This window comes from Tachysurus fulvidraco, chromosome 14 (genome assembly GCF_022655615.1).
Source record: "Tachysurus fulvidraco isolate hzauxx_2018 chromosome 14, HZAU_PFXX_2.0, whole genome shotgun sequence".
Lineage (NCBI taxonomy): Eukaryota > Metazoa > Chordata > Actinopteri > Siluriformes > Bagridae > Tachysurus > Tachysurus fulvidraco.
This window is the reverse complement of record NC_062531.1, coordinates 22,556,924-22,577,126: the sequence shown is the minus strand read 5'-3', so window position 1 is coordinate 22,577,126 and position 20,203 is coordinate 22,556,924. Positions and strand designations below refer to the sequence as shown.

Sequence of the window (20,203 nt, the reverse complement as noted above, 5' to 3'; positions counted from 1 at the left end):
AAAAAAAAAAAAGGCACCATAAACCAACTGTAGCTTATTATTAACAGTAATATAAATTTATGATAGTTATACTGAGAAATGATTTACATGACATTTGGGTTATTATTATTATGGAAGATTTTTTATAGTGAATGAGAGAGAGAGAGAGAGAGAGAGAGAGAGAGAGAGAGAGAGAGAGAGAGAGAGAGAGAGGTTAAGTGGTTAGGGTGCTGGACTATTGACATCCTTGACCTTCAATTGCTCAGTTGTATAAATTGAAATAAAAATGTCATTCACTCTGGATAACGGTGTCTGCTAAATGTAATGTAAAAGGGTGAGAGAATGAGAGACACAGACAGGGTTAAGAGAGAGAGAGAGAGAGAGAGAGAGAGAGAGAGAGAGAGAGAGAGAGAGAGAGAGAGAGAGAGAGAGAGGGAAGACACAAGCGTTTTCACCTGTAAATAAGTGAATAATCCCCGGAATAATGCAGAGAAGTTTTGAAATTGTTATCACAGAGATTATTACATTTATTTAATTTTCTTTCGATCTGCTTCCAAACTGACACGGCAACCGTCCTGATTGTTTAATCCTGCACTGTGTTACATAAAGCAGTCAGATATATTCATTTAGAACAAAACATACCATAATAAATCACAGGGGAGTTTAAACCTAAATCCTTTTGCGAGTACATCAGTGAAATTATAATTATTATACCACAGACACTATAAACGACTCGATTTTCACCTTCTACCTTATTTACGTAGGCCAGGAAGAAGGGAACCATCAGAAGTTACACTTTACTAGATGTTAGATAGATAGAGAGTTTATTCTAAAATCGATCATCAGCTTGATATTAAAATGATTTGTGTTGAGCAATACATAAGATCACGATAAAACACACACTCAGAGTTATAGTACAAAAATATAATGTAGGTATCGGTTTATTACAGGTCAGATTTTACAGGTATATTAACACACACACACACACACACACACACACACACACACACACGCACACACACACACACACCTGTGTATGTACACAAAGATCTAAATATTTGTTGATGATAAGCAGGCACCTGGTTATTATTGCACAGAAATATTTCAAAGCAGCACAAAGCAATGGAACTGATATAGAGATCTTTAACTCACTCACTCACTCACTCACTCACTCACTCACTAAATCATTCACACACTCACTCACTCAATCATTCACACAGTCACTCAATCATTCATTAACACACTCATTCACTTAATAATTCACAAATTCATTTACTTATTCACTTGCTCTTTCATTCATTCATTCATTCATTCATTCATTCATTCAGTCAATTAGTCTTTTACTTATTCACTCATTAATCATTCATTCATTCATCCGGCCCTCCACTTAATCATTCATTCGGTCATTTACTCAATCATTCACTCGTTCACTTAATCATTTACTGATTCATTCATTCACTCATTCATTCACTTAATCACTCATTCAGTTATTCACTTAATCATTCATTCATCCAGTATTTCACTTATTCACTTAATCATTTATTCAATCACTCTCATTCACTGAATCATTCAGTCATTCATTCAATTATTCACTTAATCATTCACTCGCTCATTTAATCATTTACTCATTCATTCATTCACTCATTCATTCATTTAATCACTCATTCGGTTATTCACTTAATCATTCATTCATCCAGTATTTTACTTATTCACTTAATCATTTATTCAATCACTCTCATTCACTGAATCATTTACTCAGTCATTCATTCACTCATTCATTCAGTTATTCACTTACTTATTCATTCAACCAGTATTTCAATTATTCACTTAATCATTGACTTAATCCTTCACTCGCTCACTTAATGATTCACTCATTCATTCACTAATTCATTCATTCACTTAATCACTCATTCAAATATTCACTTAATCATTCATTAATTTATTCACTTAATCATTCATTCATCCAGTATTTCACTTATTCACTTAATCATTCACTCAATCATTCACTCGTTCACTTAATCATCTACTCATTCACTCAATCAGTTATTCACTTAATCATTCATTCAGTTATTTACTTAATCATTCACTCAGTCAGTCACACATCCATTCATTCACTAACTAAAATCACTCCCTACTGTCTGTACTTTTATCCTAATTAATAAGGGTTGCTAACTACCTTGTCTGTCTGTCTGTATATATGTGTGTGTGTGTGTGTGTGTGTGTGTGTGTGTGTGTGTGTGCGTGTGTATAATAAATGGTGTATATAATGTGTACAGCATGTAGCAGTGCTGAGCTTCTCACTAGATCATATGCTGATATAATGTCCATATCATGTTTCAATTTTTCCTCTTCTTCACTATTAATCATATTATTTATCTTTGTTAATACAAATGTATTGTTTTGTTTGTGCTACTGTTATTTTTTAATGCCTTACTATTGTATTGTTGGATGTTTCTTAGCAAACCTACGCAACACGTGTGGCATAAAAATGTCTGAGGCTGCGTCTCAATCAGCTCCTTTTTTATTACGCGTTACACTCAATGTCATATTACTGACATTACATGTTATTACATATAACACACTATTGTGTAGTAACTGGTACACCTGTAACTTCTTCTTGTGCTGTAGTGTTCGGAAATATGAAAAATCATCTCTGAATCAATTTCATTTGTAGGGACCAGGGCTGTATCTTTCTGGCAGGGCGTGTGTATGTGTGTATGTGTGTATGTGTGTGTGTGAGGGAATGTAGCTCGTGGGTGGTTTGTGCTTAAAAATAAGCTTTATATCTGAACAAAATCAGCAAATGAATGACAGCACTGCAAATTAAGGACTGCAGACCATTTTAAAAACCATCAGCGCCGACAGCTGTGCCAGAAGGACCGCAGAGATTTGTGACAAAAGCAGTGAGCAAAAACACACACATTCACACACACACACCAAATAAGCATGGATAAAGATCAATAAACTGGGTATAAATAGTGGATTAATTCTAATCATGAACAGACTGAAAAACCCTCAATAGGGCATGATGTTTTATAGTGTCCCTTGATATTACTAAAACACTTTGATTAGTATTAATATATCAACACAATTAGAGATTAATAAAACACACTCGATGTACAGCACAGCGGCCGGCAAGCTACACAGTAATCTCACAATCGCTCGAACAGTTTGTTTATAGTTACCGCTTTCCCTCCATTTAAGATACACACGTTTCCCTCGTAGCTCGTCACATCATGTCCCAGGCCAGCAAACTGCACTATGAATAACTTTACTGCTTGAGGGATAAAATCATTCTGCCCTCCCTGTGAGATCTGGGCTCGTTTCATAAAGCTTTTAACAGAGCTCCTGATCTAACTTAATCCATTTTTTTCTTATCTTAAGAGTGATTCAGGACGAATCACAGAGCAACTCTGAGATAAGAAAATACAAACACTTTTATCTTAGAGAGGAGGCGGAGCCTAACCCCGTTACTAGGTATGACACATTCCTTTGAAGACTGTGATTGGCTGTCTAATAAAAAAAAAACAAATAAATAAAAAAGGAGAGTTTTTAAAATCTGGTCTATTATAAGCCTTCACTTTGTACGTATGTTAAGATATTTTAGACTATCTCGTGCAGGGATTACGTTCGTGACCGATCATATTATACAGTAGATGTTCTAACATCTGTATGTTATAAATGTGTTGTAAATTTAAATGTAGATTCTCAGACACAGCGTAGAAATGTCATAGAGACAAATTCTATCATTTCTGCAATGTTAGTGTATCTCTAAATGTAAACATCTCTATATATATATATATATATCGGAGATGTTATCTCTAATATGATTGGTCACAAAAGTAATCTCTACATGATCTAATCTGTATCATCTTATTAACTCACCATCACTATTAATTATTATCCCTCTTCACCTTTCGGTTATTTTCTTCTCTGATAAAGAAACTCTTAAGACTATTAAATGTCCTCCTCACTACTCCTAAGACTTTTTCATCTTATAAGCCCTTAAGAGGCTTTTATCTTTACTAGGATCTTGTCTTTAATTTTAAGTCAACTCTTTACAGTAAGGATTTTCATGAAGACGAGGCAGGAATATAAACTCTGGATGGGCCACCAATCATTTCCCACACTGAGCATTAATTCAGAGGAACCAGTTCACCTGCTGGCATGAAGTTTGAGACAAATGGAGAAAGCTCTACACATTCAAGACCGAACCCTGGAGCTGTGAAAGCGTGTATGTTAATATATGCATCACGTGAGACAAAATAAGCTTCAGTGGTGTATATAAGCTGTATATTTGGAATGAGAGTTCATCGTTTTACAGATAAAGACTTTTTCCTCCAACAGGCAGATGAGTGACGAGTTACTGCGCTTTTATATCAACGTTCCACACCTAACAAGTGCATGCACAAATTTGATGAACATTTTGTGACATCTGGTTGTTTCACGTTAATGACCTGAAAGGCCGCATTACAAAACAAATTATAAATGAAAACAAAAATGAAGATACTCGGAGTTATAGAATTAAATTTATATATAAAACAGAAACAAGGTAGTCGTTTTTGTAACTTTAGCACATGCTGTGTTAAGGATTTCTTGCTCGTCCACATTTTAATCGCCGGTTTGTTGTTTTGGGACTTTTCTGGAGTTTAGTGGGCGTGGCCAAATGTAAACTAGCTGTGCCTCAAAAATTGTAGGTCATTTCTTAGCGATTACAGACACACATTATAAAGCACACGAGTACTAAGTAAAAACAGCATTACTAGCACTAAAGCATTAAATGTATTAAATCTGATGGGAATTTTTAGTTCGGTTTGGCCTCCAAAGACAATATTGACAAATGAGGCCCATTGCATGCTATCGTTAGCTAGCTAACAGCCAATGTGAATATTCAAGCAAATGTGATTGCGATGCAAACGATCGATCGGATTTGGTCACCTTACAACGTAGATATTATACTATGGATTTGATAATGAATTAATTAAGGGCTTTTGCTGTGTCAGCTTTCATTATCACTGAACGAACAAACACGTAGCTCGTTTAATTCAAACGAATTCTAAGCTAATGGCATGCTGCGGTTTTATATTTACACTTTTGGCCTCGTGACCTTCTGCTGATCTACGAATCGGTACGTGATCATAGTGAATCACACTGTGCAGGAAAAAAAAAGAAAAAGGAGGTGAAGTAGACTTAAATGGAATACATTTTGTTTTTTGAAATAAAAAAAAAATTTGGTTTACATTCACATTTTTAAACCAAAGAAACACTGAGTTTTTCTGGCAAGGTCTCAGGTAAAGGTCTTTCAGAAATCTTTTAGATAGCTGCGTTGTTTTCCTGACCGATGCAGAGAACTTCATTTGGATGTGTAGCCCCGCCCCTTAACGTAACACTGTCGCTTGCTGGTTATACTACTGTAGCGCTGTAGCATGCATGTCTTTCCGCTCGTACACATCCTCGTCGTAGGTCCATTACTTTCCACCCCTGTATGCCTTTTCTTAAAACGTTGCTGTTTTCAGATGACAGCCATGTTTCCATCGGTTACACGAGGAGCCCCTCCCCCACCATATTTTGTAAATAAGCGTTTAGCGTCTTCATAGGACTACAATCTCAGTTACACAACGTACTTTAGCATATAACGCTCTACTTCGTGACTAACAGGTGAAACTTACCTTTTAAGTTCATTCTATACTTTTTAAGGTGAGTTGAAGAGAGTTTTGTCATCTAGCCAAGAAAATATAATCTTCAGTATTTACACAATGACCTCAGATCATAAGGAACATTTTTGAAAATAAGTGATGCAACTGATCATCATCTTCAAATTCGACCAAGCAGTTAGCTGATGATGATGTATGAGCCTTGTTTAGCAATGCAGTGCAATCCAATTTATAGGATCAGGTTTATAGAGATATGGAACCATGTTTGTTTTCCAAATAATATCTGAGCCTATGTAACTTAGCCAACAGCTGTAGCTCAGTCTAATTTACACGAGGTACTTATTTACAAACACTCTTTCTCTTGCTGTTGAGGTGAGACAGCAATGCTGTCAGAGCCGTTGCTGAGAACAGAGCCTTTCGTCATATCGGTGCTGACGGTTGACAGAGGGAAGCTCTCGTAGCTCCTCGGGACCCCTGAGCATCGACACTGGTACAGCAGTGACTTCAGCTCCTTCTGGAAGTTGTTGTTGAGAAAGCCGTAGATAATGGGGTTGACGCACGTTGAAGCCATGGCAATGAGGTGACACACAGAGAAGACTGCGTCGTGGCACCACGTGAGGATGTCGTGGTTCCAGTCGAAAATGGTGTTGAAGACGTACAGCGGCAGCCAGCACAGGGCAAACAGGGCTACGATGGAGACTAGCATTACGTTGATGCGCCGGGAGTGTTTTGCGTTCCGTTGCCGTGCATCCTGTGTCCTCTCGATAATGTCTCTGCGCTGGCTGAGGCGCAGAAAAATGCGCAAGTAGCAGATGCTGATGAGTGAAAGAGGCAGGCAGTACTGAAAGACCAGAATGGATGTAGTGTACGCTAAACGGTTCCCCTCCGATGGCCACCTTTCCATGCAGACCAGGTGATCATCAGAAGGATTTGTGGGCATGGTGAGGTTGTGGGCCGTCAAGTCTTCCAAGTAGGTGAAGGAAAAGAAGGGCAGTGAGACAAAGCATCCCATAATCCAGGTGACAGCCACAGCCAGGTACGAGTGTCCAAGCACAGGCTTCCAGCCAGTAGGGTGGATGATGAGCTGATGCCTTTCCAGTGTGATCAGCACCAAGGTGTAAATGGAGACCGTGACGGACAGACACTGGACGAACGAAGTCAATTTGCAAAGAGCTAATCCTAGAATCCACCTGTCCATCAGTGTGTAGGTGATGGTACTGGGCAAGCATATGATGCACATGAGGATGTCGGAGCTGGAAAGGTTGGCGATGAAGATGTTAGTCACGTTGTGCATTTCCTTTTGGCGCAGGATAACCAGGACAAGGCAGGAGTTTCCCACCAGGCCCACAGCCAGCATGGTGCTGTAGGCCATGATCAGGAAGGTAGTGCCACCCATTGAGAGTGGGCAAACCTCCATCACATCCCACCCCAGCGAGGGCTGCGTGCTGTTATTAGAGCGGCCGCCCTCCATCACCGTCTGTTCATCCAAACCACAGGCGCTGATCCAAATAAAAACCAAGCTGTATATGCACTTCTGATTTCCAGGATCTAATTTAATTTCAGTTCCCAAGACATCTCATTTTGCAGCGCTTGATGGAACACTGGTGCGATCTGGAATAAAAGAAAAGCTTATTAGAGCATACTGCGAAAGGATGATCTATGACATGATTCAAGCGTGAGATCTCACTAACAGAGGAAGTCAGACAGGGACAGGAGGTGTAGAGGTTATTATCCAGAGCAGGAAACGTCAAATATGACATGATCCAAGAGCACTGTCTAGTTCACCTTTAGGCCAAATTAAGCTTACAAAAGAATCAGAGCTTTACAGGATGTCTGACCGTTCTTTTGTTTTACATGTTATTTTCCACCAAATAAGGCAACGATTCAAAAGCTATGTTCTGTAATTACCTCGACATCATCGACTAGAAGTGACAAAATCACACCTTCTCTGGATGTGAGAATATCTCCTTTATCGCAAGCTGTCTCCTAAACACTTGACAAGACAGACTGTAATTATCCTTAAAAAAACACCGCGTAACATCAGATGGACATCAAACGTTGTTGTCGGAATCAAGACCAAGAACAAGTTCATTGCGAATGTCGCAGAAAATCCAGACAAAGTTCTCATTGTTCTCTTTTTATTCAGTCTAAAATTACCCACTGATGTAAACACTATAGAACGGGCATCACCAAATGGCGGACCGCGGTCCGGATCCGGACCGAGTGACGGGTCTGCCCGGACCCGTTAAAATTCTAATATTATCATATTAAGCATCTCCTTATTATAATCTAATATTATAAGATTATATAAGCTCTTTTTATATTAATAAAAAGATTAATCTTTCGTTCATGTGCAGTTAATCTATTATGACAGTATGGCAGTTATTGCGACAAGAGCGTCATCAAAAGCCAAGCCAAAAACAGATTGTTTCTGTTCTATACTCCAGAGCAGAAGGTGGCAGTAATGCACCTAATTACGCTGGCAGGACAATTAAGATTCAAACCGCTGGCAGGACAGTTACATGTCCATTTCTCTCACTAGGAACGGAAGATGGAAAGGAGAGAGGAAAAAGGGAGCTGCTCAAAACAGCTTGAAATGTTCTTTTGCCTAAGGTTCCTGTGTTATTAATGTAGTTAATATTTAAAAAAAAGATTCTGAATGTTTTACATTGCTTGAAATATAGGCCCTAAGTTCAGGCTGCACAAAGCTGTGTTTGCACTTTTTATTTATTTTTATTCAGAAGAAATTCAGTGTCTGTTGTCTGTTACTTGACGTGTAGTAAAGACAACTACAGGATTGTTTTCCATTCAAGTTCAGACTGTGAAATCACTTGAAATTTAACAATAAATTATATAGAAATGTATGTGCGTTATTGATATTATTAACATGAGGGTGCACTATTTTAGGTGACAATGTAAGATTCGGACCTTTGCTGGGGGGAAATTTTAGTAACTGGACCTCTTTGAATTTTAATTGAATACCCCTGCTATAGAACGTATAGTCATGAAGGGTTACATTTATAGTAAGGAGTATAAGTCTTAGTGGCTGTAGGTTTTTATTACAGTTTTAAATTTACAATTAAATCTTCTTTTTCTGATATCTCTCGCAATGGGAATTCTCAATCGAATCAAGCCCTGTTAAAAAACTCCACTTTTTTTTCAGGTTGCACTTTTCCCCTCCTTTCTTGTTCTATCACATTGTACAGATATAGTTAAGAATAAATTGAGCTGAAGGAAGAAACACAATATCATAAATTGTTAGCAACAGTCCGGAGGCATACGACGCGGAGTGTCGTGAGAGTTGTAGAAAAAAAACACTAAATGTGATTTGCAACTCAATGTCGTTTCGTGTTTTTCAACCCATCGATTATCCGGCTGAGAGAAACGGCGACGTCTCGATGTCATTCCTTTTCTCCTCGGACGTCCGTGTTGATACTAGACCTTTTCGATTTCAGCTTTATGCCACACATTTGATTGATAAAAAAGAAAGGAACAAGCGATAATTACGTTGTCATGCTGTAAACTAGACATTATAAACTCACAGGCATGACTTTGTTCATATTTATAAAGAAACCGCCCACTATTACAGTACGAATGACATCCTACGGTTAGATGACATGCTTTCATGTAAGCTTGAGAGAAAGCAGTCAGATATGAAGCTGATCTTTTCATGTTGTTGATCATGTCAAGGTTGCGTTGTTGTTGGCTGTGTCCATGTCAAGAGGTGAATGTGTCTGTCATGTTCTACTCCACACTGATGGTTAATATGAAGCTCATATGAAAGCAGACACTCAGTGCTGTACCTAGCCGACTAGATGCAGTCCGTGTTGTAATGTAACGGAGTACAAATACTTCGTTACCGTACTGTAGTAGAAATTTCACATATCGCTATTTAAATTTATTTCACTTTCACTTTCACTCTACTACATTTCCTAGATAAAATGTATACTTGTACTCCGATATAATTCATCTTTGTTACTCGTTACTACAAAATAAAATCAGAAGAAATGTGTGCGACTGCAATAAGGGAGGTTTGGCGAATCACTGCTCCTAGCTTGCATTACGCGCTCCGTAATGTTGCCAAAGGAGGAGGAAGCACAACTGAAACCGCCGTGGAAGCACCTGCTGGAGGACCTCCCGTTATCGTAGCCGACCAACACGACGATAGTGATGAACTCGGTGAACAGGGTGAAGAAGATAACGTTATACACCCGTGGCCGTATTTGCAAGAAATGTTTCTGTACATTGGAATGAAAGATTCTTCCTACCAGATGAAGTGTCTCTTATGCCTACCGAAAATCACTGAAATTTTACTTTTTACTTTTACTTCAAATACTTAAGTACATTAAATATCAGAAAATAACTTTTGATACATAAGTACAGTAAATATCAGATACTTTAAGACTTTTACTTGAGTAATATCCTAAAAGGTGACTTTTACTTCTACCGAAGTCTTTTTCTAGTACGATACTTGTACTTTTACTCAAGTATTGCTTTCTAGTACTTTATACAACACTGGATGAAAAGTTCCAAAAAAAAAACCAAAATCAGTTTTTGTTGATTTTCACACAAATATTTCTATCTTCAAACCCAGGCGATCTGAGATGCCCCCAGCGCTTGTTCATAATTTGATTATCTTCGATCACTAAAATTTTGTAAAGAAAAGAATTCGTATGTTTACACTGTCCCATTTTCTACGGGGAAAATGGACTGGCTTTATATTTTGAGAAGCAAACAAGCAATGGTTATAATACCACTGCTTTAATATCATACAGATGTAACGTTAGGAACCGAATGTAGTTCCACAGAATGATGGTGCTCCCATTAACGAGGGACACAGTGAGACGTCAGACGAGAGTTCACACCAGGGCAGATTCCAGCCAATTATATTAGGGTGGTCTGGAACAAATAATAGGTGTGCGATCAGTGATAAAGCCCACACACACACACACCCACACACACAAGCCTGATCCTCCACCAACCTTCTGCTTTCCAGTTGTTAAATCTAGGGCAAGTTATTACAACATCCTTCTCGTCAGTAGTGGCATATGTCCTACATGGTCGTGTGCGTTAGCTGGAATCGAGCGAAATGAGCGAAATATATTACCAAAAGCACATTAAATGTGTGATTAACTAATATTGGCTGGGATGGGCCGTTACTAAAATCGTTAACTGCCTGTACTGGAGCTGAAATAGCTGAGAGATGGGTCTGCATTGGGGCACTTGCTGAGGACTGGGCAGGAGCAGTGCTTGTAAACTGGAATTAGCTGTATCATCTGATGTGCTTGCAACAGAGACAGAAGCATCACTAGTATTGCTTCATAGGATTAAAAACGATACATCGCACAATACATGAAGTTGTAACTACAGTCAAATAAACGTAATCAAATTTAACGTCGGTCAAATGATCTATAAAGCTTTCATTAGCTGCTGCACATCAATTACGATCTAAGAAATGTCAGATGCTGATGCGGCAGGGCTTTAATAGAACTGGGCTGGTGCAGATAGATCGTTGTCTATTGGCTGTAAACTGCCCACACAGAAGAGGTTAGAAATCGTGCTGCTTTGTTATTTGGTTATTTTGTATGATGTTATTTTTCCCTATCACACTTTGATTGGGTGGGCAAGACCCATATTCCGGTGGGGCTAAGCCCACCCCTGCCCCACTGCTCCAATGGCACATGGTCAGACACATTGAATGATGCCAATTCGAGGTTCTCCTTTCTAACGCGTACGTCAGTTCCACAGTTGTGAAATGAGTAACATTAACACAAATTGGGGTTCAGACATCCAGCGTGAACTGATGGTGTATTTTCAAATCGAACTCAGACCTGAACTGAGAATCAAAGCCTTGGTACTAGTTTTATGAAGCAGCCACATTACTCATACAGTACACTAATCTCCCATGTCCACTTTAAACGCCTACATTTAATAGTACTCGAATTGAACACGTTCACGCTGAATAATTTCATCTAGTCAAACCTGACTGACCCCGTGTTCGGTTTTTCAGTGCAACAAACGAAAACAAAACTTAGGAAATAGACAAGACCGTATTCAGACTGCACTATAAATATGATCGACACGACACGTCAGGCCATGACCACGTTTTCAGGTTTAATACAGATATAGATCAGTAGATCTGATAATGGCATTGCATCACACACCTATAATTAAAGGTGGGGTCTCCGTTGTTTGAGAAATGCTTCAGAAAACTGCGTTGGGCCGCCAAACAAAACAAAAACAAAACAAAGGTGTAGCCAATGAGCAGAAAGGGGCGTGTTTTGTCAATATGCAGCGGAGAGAGTGTTCAGTGCACATGTGTGACATTAGCAGAAAGCGGTTTTAACATTGACGTGGCGGATGAAAACAAAGAAAGGAAGTGAAAAAAGGTTTACGATAAGGCAAGAAGTAGGAGCCGTGTTAATATAGGATCAGCTTTCCAGCGCTGGAGTCTTCCGCGTGAAACGGAGCTAAAGCTTTCACGGTACAACACACAGTACTACAAAAACACATTTGTATTGCCATAGTATTACTCATTGAGTTCATTTATTGTTAAAAATATCCCCTCGGCCAGCTGCCCCAGCAGGTTCCGCCATAATAGTTGTCTGCGTTATACTTGGGTTATACTTGTCTGGTGTATGTGGGGGCGGAGCTATCAATACAAGTGTGACACCCATTTGGGTTAGGGGCGTGTTTGTTTTGGTGATTTCAAATGTCAACATTGGCTTTCAAACAACGGAGACCCCACCTTTAATGCTCTATATGAATAACTTGTTTTTGACAAAGCTATAATATTAAAGAAATAGAATTATTAGTACGACTGCCTGTTTTATTTATTAAAGGAGATTATAAAAAACGAATTAGAAAATGCTAAAAGCCTCGTTTCATTCTATTTAGCAGGAAAGAAGCGTTTTAACAAGTAGACAGGGTGCAGCTGTCCAATATTCCCAGCAATAATTCAATCTGGGACTCGGATAATAACATGCGCTCGGATGCTTGCTTATGAAATCACGAGCGGTCATCAAAATGCATGATGTATCAAATGAAATGATTTAAATGTTTATCAGCACTGGTGGCTTTTAGATTTCTTTTTTTAAGGGAACGAAAGAAACGGAATCTTTTATTTTAATCCACTTCTTCTGCCTGCGTTCGTATTTTAAATAACCGAAGACGTATGAACGGAGTCGGGATGATACGAATCTCGGTATTAAAGCTGTATTAGGTTTCCTTGAGGATACTTTGTGAAGTCTGAAGCTGAGGATCGATCGCAGTTTAAACGTGTCACTCCTTATAATCAGTGTGTGGAGAGCCAGTTCATTCAGCTGGCTCCATTTAATCAACTCTCTCACTCTTTTTTTTCTTTAATCTCTCTCATCCTTTTTGAATCTAAATACTTCCTCTTTTTTTTTTTTTTTTTTTTTTTTTTTTTTTGCTCGCCAAAGTTCATAGATAATGGAATCAATTCTAAAAAAAAAAAGGATTAATAAAAAAGTGCTCACAAACTCGGACAGGTGACAAATGGTCTAGAGAAGCTGTTTCGAAGCTGGATGGATGGGAATCTAAATTTCTGGCAAATCCTGCGCTCGCTGGCTCCCTAAGGATGTCTTCAAATTCTCATGAAACCTCCACACACCTTGGTTTAATAAGAAATCAGACGGTGAATCCTAAGCTCATGATTTATCGCCTGGCTTGTAGAGTCTGACTGGTGTCCGAATGACAAACACCACACAGGAATTTGCATTTAAACTGACACCATTTAGCCTTTTAGAGACTGCAGTTTGTATGCATGTGCATGAGCTTAAAAGGATAAGAGACAAAAGTCAAATACGCCGCCTCAGGAACGGTTCGTAATGTAACGTTCCCTAATATAATTCATCACGTTAAAACCCTGGCGATAATGGCGATAAGGATCTTCTTTAAATGATTCCTGAAGTTTATTCTGATAAAAAAAAAAAAAGAAAGAAAATCGACACTCGCTATCCGCCCTCTTTAATAGCAGATCCACCTGCACAGCTGCGCGTTCGTGCCGAGCGTATGGAAGCATCACGGTGCATAAATCATGTGGGTCAAGAGCTCCAGTTAAAATTCACATTAGACATCAGAATGTGTGATCTCAGTGACTTTCACCTTGACATGCTTGTTTGCCAGGTTTGTTTGTATGGAAACCCCTGTCGTCCTGGGAAAGGCAAAAAAATGTTTTTCGGCTATATAGTTTTGTTGAATCTGTGCCTCATGAAGCCTCATGTTCTGCCTCAAGTCCTGTGTTCTGACTTGTTTTTCTGTGTAGCGTGTTTGTAAAGAGCGGTTACTGTTCTGTAACCAAAAGCGGTTAGGCTATTCTCCTCTGATCTCCACATTAAATCATCAAACACTCGCTGGATGGAATGGAATTGATCTAAGCCCATTAGACAGAAACCTTATTTAATTTAATCGGGTTTCTAATTAATTATTAAGCAGTCTTAACTAACAGACGCAGAGAAAGGCATTCTGAGGCACATTTTGAAGTTGATGTAGATGTACAGTCGACTGTTTCTTGCTTTGTTTGGCAGACATCTTTATCCAGAGCAATTGAGGGTTAAGGGCCTTGTTCAGGGGCCCGGAAGTGGCAGCTTGATTCAAATAGTAGTCCAATGCCTTAACCACTGAGCTACCGCTGCCCATATTACAGGCATAGATCATATGTAGAACATCTACAGCTAAAGGTCCATCATATGCTTGTTTATTCTGGGTACTGATTGACTTAAGAACCTTATAACACTCAAACCAGCTTATTTGGCTTCTACGACCATCCCATGGTGAAAGTCACTGAGATTTTGATATCAGATGTGAAGCTCTTGGAATGTATCTACATAATATTATACACTGCCCTACTGTCACGTGATTGGCTGATTGCATAACTGCATGATTCAAGACCCTTTCATTCGATTACACGCTTTAACAGTGCAGATGAATAATTTCTGCTCGACTAAATGCATGAGTGTGCATAACTTAAACCTGATGCTAATACTAACGTTAACGTGTATAACCGTTCCGGCGTGAGGAGCAGAACAGAGGCCGTTTGTCCCATCCGTCTTCTCCGAGAGACAAATTCATGACATCGCTGGCGCATTTCCGTATGGAAAAAAAAGTGAAACGTCTATCAGGAAGCAGATAACAAGATTAACAACACACTGGGTGCGAGCGAATCCATTAAAAATCCATCCAACTCATGAAGCTCATTCGAATGTGACGACGATAAGCTCGAGACGCTGCTCGTTTCTCTTGTTACGTCTAACCACAATCGTCGAGCTGGAAGGTAAAGGGGCCAAAGAAAAAGTATGGAAAAAGGTTCATGCTATGCTATTTACTGCAGTATAATGTGACCAAATCACAGAATCGATGGATTTTTCTCTCAGGCTTGTCAGGTACTGACTGAGGCTGCAACAATGACGTGTCGTCTGAGGCGATCGATTTGACGGACAGATGATTCCTTTTTACCAGAAAATGCTATAAAAAGAACAAAACTGGTGAAAGAAAGAAAGAAAGAAAACATGTTCAATTTTTATCCTCATCAAGAAACCCAAATCGATATCTCCATCAGAGAGACTCTGCTAAGGGACCTGGTGTTTCTAGCTGCTATAGTGAAAGTAATAACAGACACTAAACAAGTCTTAAGGATAAGAAATATGAAATGGATAAAACATATAATGTGTCAACTGTAAGGTTAAAATGGTTCGTCTCATTAGAAAGTAATCAACATCGGGGTGGTAAAAGGAAGTCCATCAAGGTGGTAAAAGGAAGTCCATCAGGGTGGTAAAAGGAAGTGTCATGTCCGAGAGTATGAGTGTATCAAAAGTTTAATACCTCACATAACAAAGCTGGTTACCAAACGCGTGCGCGCGTGTGTGTGTGTGTGTGTGTGTGTGTGTGTGTGTGTGTGTGTGTGTGTGATGAAGACAAAATATGACCAAAGTATAGGAATATCTCACAGTTTCCATGTTGGGACACAAGCTTTTTTTTTTTTTTAAATTAAAACAAAAGGTTTCATTTCAGCTACTGAGGTCCTCACAAGACAAATGTGTGTGAGTGGTGTGTGTGTGTGTGTGTGTGAGAGAGAGAGAGAGAGAGAGAGAGAGAGAGAGAGAGAGAGAGAGAGAGAGAGAGAGAGAGAGAGAGAGAGAGTGTTTGTGTTTGAGTGTGTGTGTGCACAGGTTTCTGTTTTTGTTTTTTTTTGGGGGGGGGGTGTCTGTATACACTGGAAATACAAGCAACTCAATAAACGACTTAAGCTCCACATTCTCGTTTCTAAAAAAAAAATGCAACGTGCTACATTAAAAAATTGTCGCTGCAAAAAACAACAAGACTCAGCATCAACGCAAAGCACAAAGCAACCAAGGAACTAATGAACAGTTCCATTGAGAGCTGAGGGATTTAGACACATTAATGGTGATGTGTTTGATTAGCTACAGCCAAGCGAGCGGATCTACAGTACAGTATATACTGTAAGGTGAGACGAGGCAGCCTCTAGTGCATGTTCACATCAGAGTTCAGGTCACACATGACTCCCATAAATCTTTTTTTCAGAATGCAGGAAGTAATGTATTAGGGTTCGGGTGATTTTTATTTGTTTTCCCCCGAAGGATGCTACAGACTAAATAAACAACTGCGGGGAAAAAATGATGCATTTACATGTCAAAGCAATGGATTTTATACCCAAATAGCATTCTGTTCAATCCATCAATCAATCGCATTTGTAAACAAACACCTCGACTAGAGTCAAAGGTCTGTCTGATATGTTTTTCACACTTCCAGGAACCTTTTGTACTCTGAACAAACCTGTGCTTTATTCAAAACTGTTGTTTCGGGCTAAGCTCTGGGAAAAACCTTTGGTTTGTTATTAACTGGACAAAATGGTTCTTCAGAGTGACTCCTTCAATCCATCCTTCAACCTGACCATAGAAGGCAAGTGCAAGAGCCGAAAGTGACCCGAAGCTACAAGCTGGTGATTTTAGCCAGGATTCTAGAGAAACTGCAAAAAAAGCGAAAACAAGACCACATACAAATCATGCTGCTCAATATTCTTGGATCGTTCATATCGGTTCTTTCTAGGACGCTACAAGAATGGATTTCTCCTTCACGAATGGTCACAAGAAGTATTTCTTTAATTTAGATCTCTAAACCATCCAAGAAATGTTGAAAATCGTACACCACTTCCACCAAGTTATGTGTCGGTGTCTCAGTGTTCAGTGCTCGCTGAACTGAGCTGCTCTCAGGTTATGCAGAAACCTGTGTATACTTTTTCACTGCGCCTTGTAAACTAATATTTGATCACTGCACTGTACGGTCTCTTCATATTCACAGAGCCCAGTTTGCAGTCTGCTTTACTCTCGTAGGCATCATTAATCATGGAGTACATCCAGATCACGATGGTCCATGCATCACTAAATGTAATTATACGCCAAACTATAAATATGAACATGAAACTTTGCTCTGCAGAGTCGAAAGCTTTCTGAGCCATCATCAATCCAGGTACTGTGTTTATCTGTGGTTTGAATAAATCGGAAGGATTTGGAAGGATTCTTTTTGGTGATCGCTACTGATTACGCCCTTCAGTCACGGCCCACGACCTTGGGGTAACTATGGACAATCAACTGTCCTTTTCCTCCAATGCTGCTAATGTGACATTCTCATGTCTGGTTTATTCTCTACTACATCAGAAAAATTCAGCCATTTTTATCCACAAAGATTGCTCAGGTACTTGTTCAGACTCTTGTCATTTCAAGACTTGACTACTGCACCTCACTACACATGAGGTCTAATCATGAACGCAATTCGTCCTCTTTAAATGATGCAAAATGCAAAATGCTTGTTTTCAAACTGCAAGTTCTCAAATACCGCACCACTGCTACGCTCCCTCCACTGGCTCTTCTGGCAAACACTGATGCTTGCCTACAAAGCCAAAAACACACCAGCTCCCTCTTACCTCAAAGCTCTTATCGCTCCTCACACTGCACCTCGGTCCCTCAGATCTACCAGCACTGCTCGACTGGTCCCACCATCTCTCAGGGTAAGAGGGAGGCATACAGCTTAACTCTTTTCTGGTGTTGGTGGAATGAACTTCCTCTAGATGTCCGAACAACTAAATCACTCTCTATCCTCACACGACAGGTGAAGACCGACCACTTCCGGAAATACATACACTAGCATTTTTTCCCCTGTTTTTTTTATGTTTTTATTTCTTTATTTTTTTTATTTATCTTTTTATAAAAAAAAGGTGAATGAGGTAAAAATTAAATGTACATTCACTCCAGACAAATCCATAACTTGCTCCTTAAGAAAAAGCATAACTTAGTCAAAAAAAAAAAAGCTCCAAAGAAAAGAGTCAAGATTAGCTGTCAGAGATAATCTAGTATGGGCATGAACATAATTCTTGCAATCATGCCATCAACCACAACGTTCACCGGGGAGATTTTTCCGATTTCCAGCTCAATGATAAAAGACCACTTTTACACACACCTTTGACAGAAATGTCACTTGTAAAGGCCTAAAGAATTCAGCACTTCAATATTATTATTTTTCCATTCAATTGAATACACTGAAAAAATGTTTTATGGGCATTGGGTGAAGCCTTGGCCCCTTCTTTGCCCACTTTAGAGTTGGCCTTGGCTCTCTTATGAAAATAAATAAATAGATTTTGCCTTCGATTACACACACAAAAGGATAAAAGAAGTAATTCTGAGATCTGAGGCAAGGGCATATGTCCACACCTGTTAATGTGTGATAAGCAACACCAGTTCAAACAGATCTATCACGTATGATATACAAAGAAAGCTCCGAGAGATTTTTTTTTTTTTTTTTCAAAATGTATCCGGTTAAGTAAATATCTGTAATGAAGCCATATGTCAGCTGTAACATGACCAACAAGAGAGACTAACTCGGTACATTTTGCTTTATCTTCTGCAGTTCTTTTCAAGACAGCTGACAGTTCCTGCTTCCTGAAGCATACATCAAATTCGGTTTCCAGTTTTTATGTGGTGCAGCATGACACGATTTGCATTTGTGTCTGTGTGTGTGTCTGTGTGTGTGTGTGTGTTAGTTTGGCTGCTAATGACAAGCCAAGACTCTGCGTGAAATGATGCTCCTGTCAAACACGGTCTCTCTCACTTTCTTCCACAAGGACGTGTGAAGGCATCAAGTGTGAATCAAAGCCTGCGCTGTTGCATCGGTGCCACGCTCAGATTTCTGCATGCTAGGTGCAGGAAACAAAACAAAAGCTATCTGAAAACTGGAACCTGTAATAAAAAAAACATTTGTACAGACAAGTGTGTGTGTATATAATTAGAGTGATATAAATCAGCAACACATGCGATTGATTTCTACGACAAAATATGAATTTGTGCTCAGTTTTTTTAAGTTATACATTTGTATGTTTAGGGTGGATGGGGTTTTTATAAGGTTACATGCATGCATGCATTTGCCAAACTAATCAAATCAAATATTATGCTAAAATAAAATGATCTGTATTTTATACAAAGGAGAAAATATAACAATGGTTATAAAAACTTGTGTTTTTAGAAGTGGATCAATGAAGTCTGAGAGTTTGCATTGACTTTGTTACAGCAGAAGGTTAAATTTATGATTGTTATGTAAAATTTATTTATTTTTAATCATCATAAGAGGTTGAACATTTGCACGTTTCTGCTATCTGTCGGATTTCAAAACACATGCACATTGCAAAACCATACATTCTTGCTAAAACATGATCATTTCCCACCTTCTGCACTGAGAAACATCTAACCTGCAAATCTTAATAATAATAATAATAAAAATAATAATAATGATAATAATAAATCTGACCCTGTCTATCAGAAACGCACGCGCTCCAGTGCACCGTTTTACCTGGATAGAAACTAATATCATTCGGTTGTCTGTCTGTAGACCAAATTCATCTATCGAATTCATTTCATTTCCTTACCATTTACCTCTCGGACAGGTAATGAGCCGTTTCTCCTCCGTGTCCTGGGCTAGTGGTGCGTTTCGCAGTAGAACGCGCTCTAAACGGAAAGCGCTTTTTCAAGCGATTCGAGAACGAATCGTTTTGGTTTGAACGACTCCTTTTAAGAGAGTCGTACGAGCGAATCGATTCTCAAGCACTAACGAATCCACGTTGTTGTTTTTTCTTTTTTTCTTTTCCTGTATTCGTTGAAATGTACTCGTTTTAACGCGGAACTTGTCAACATTTCAACCTACACGATACTTCGTATATTTATGATAGTTATCAGTGACGTGCGGTGAGATTCATGGCTGGTGAGTCACTGAGTCGTTTAGAGTCATATTCAAAAATATAGGGATTCGGTAGAGTAGCTAAAAATCACCATTTAACTGGCTGCACGTTTAATAATGTTTATTTATTACCTTCTTGTTTTGAGTGGAAATCCAGTTTTGAGTATTTTTAAAGCTTTGATATAAAATCTTCAATTTTTGCTGTCAGAGCAAAAAAAATCAAAATAAGACTTAAGACTTAAATAAGACCTTAATTATATTGTAGCTAGTGTATCGGCGCTTGGCATCGCTATAAAGCAACAGCAGAT

General features: G+C 38.9%; 1 protein-coding gene across 3 annotated transcripts in view; it reads right to left on the bottom strand.

The window, feature by feature from the left end:
• npy8br (neuropeptide Y receptor Y8b) overlaps nucleotides 1-19,724 on the bottom strand; it is a 20,445-nt gene extending 721 nt beyond the window's left edge. The window contains exons 1-2 of one of the 3 annotated variants that reach the window (XM_027166784.2): nucleotides 19,588-19,718; nucleotides 1-7,244 (exon numbers count right to left, since the gene is read on the bottom strand). The exon at nucleotides 1-7,244 is cut by the window's left edge and continues 721 nt beyond it. In XM_027166784.2, coding sequence (XP_027022585.1) covers nucleotides 5,977-7,104 — 1,128 coding nt within the window. In that variant the 5' untranslated portion in view covers nucleotides 7,105-7,244; nucleotides 19,588-19,718 and the 3' untranslated portion in view covers nucleotides 1-5,976. Of the gene's footprint in view, nucleotides 7,245-18,155; nucleotides 18,862-19,587 lie in introns of those variants that run through there. The other 2 variants (XM_027166786.2, XR_003443834.2) reach the window with 2 other exon arrangements.
• Nucleotides 19,725-20,203: the final 479 nt, after the last annotated feature.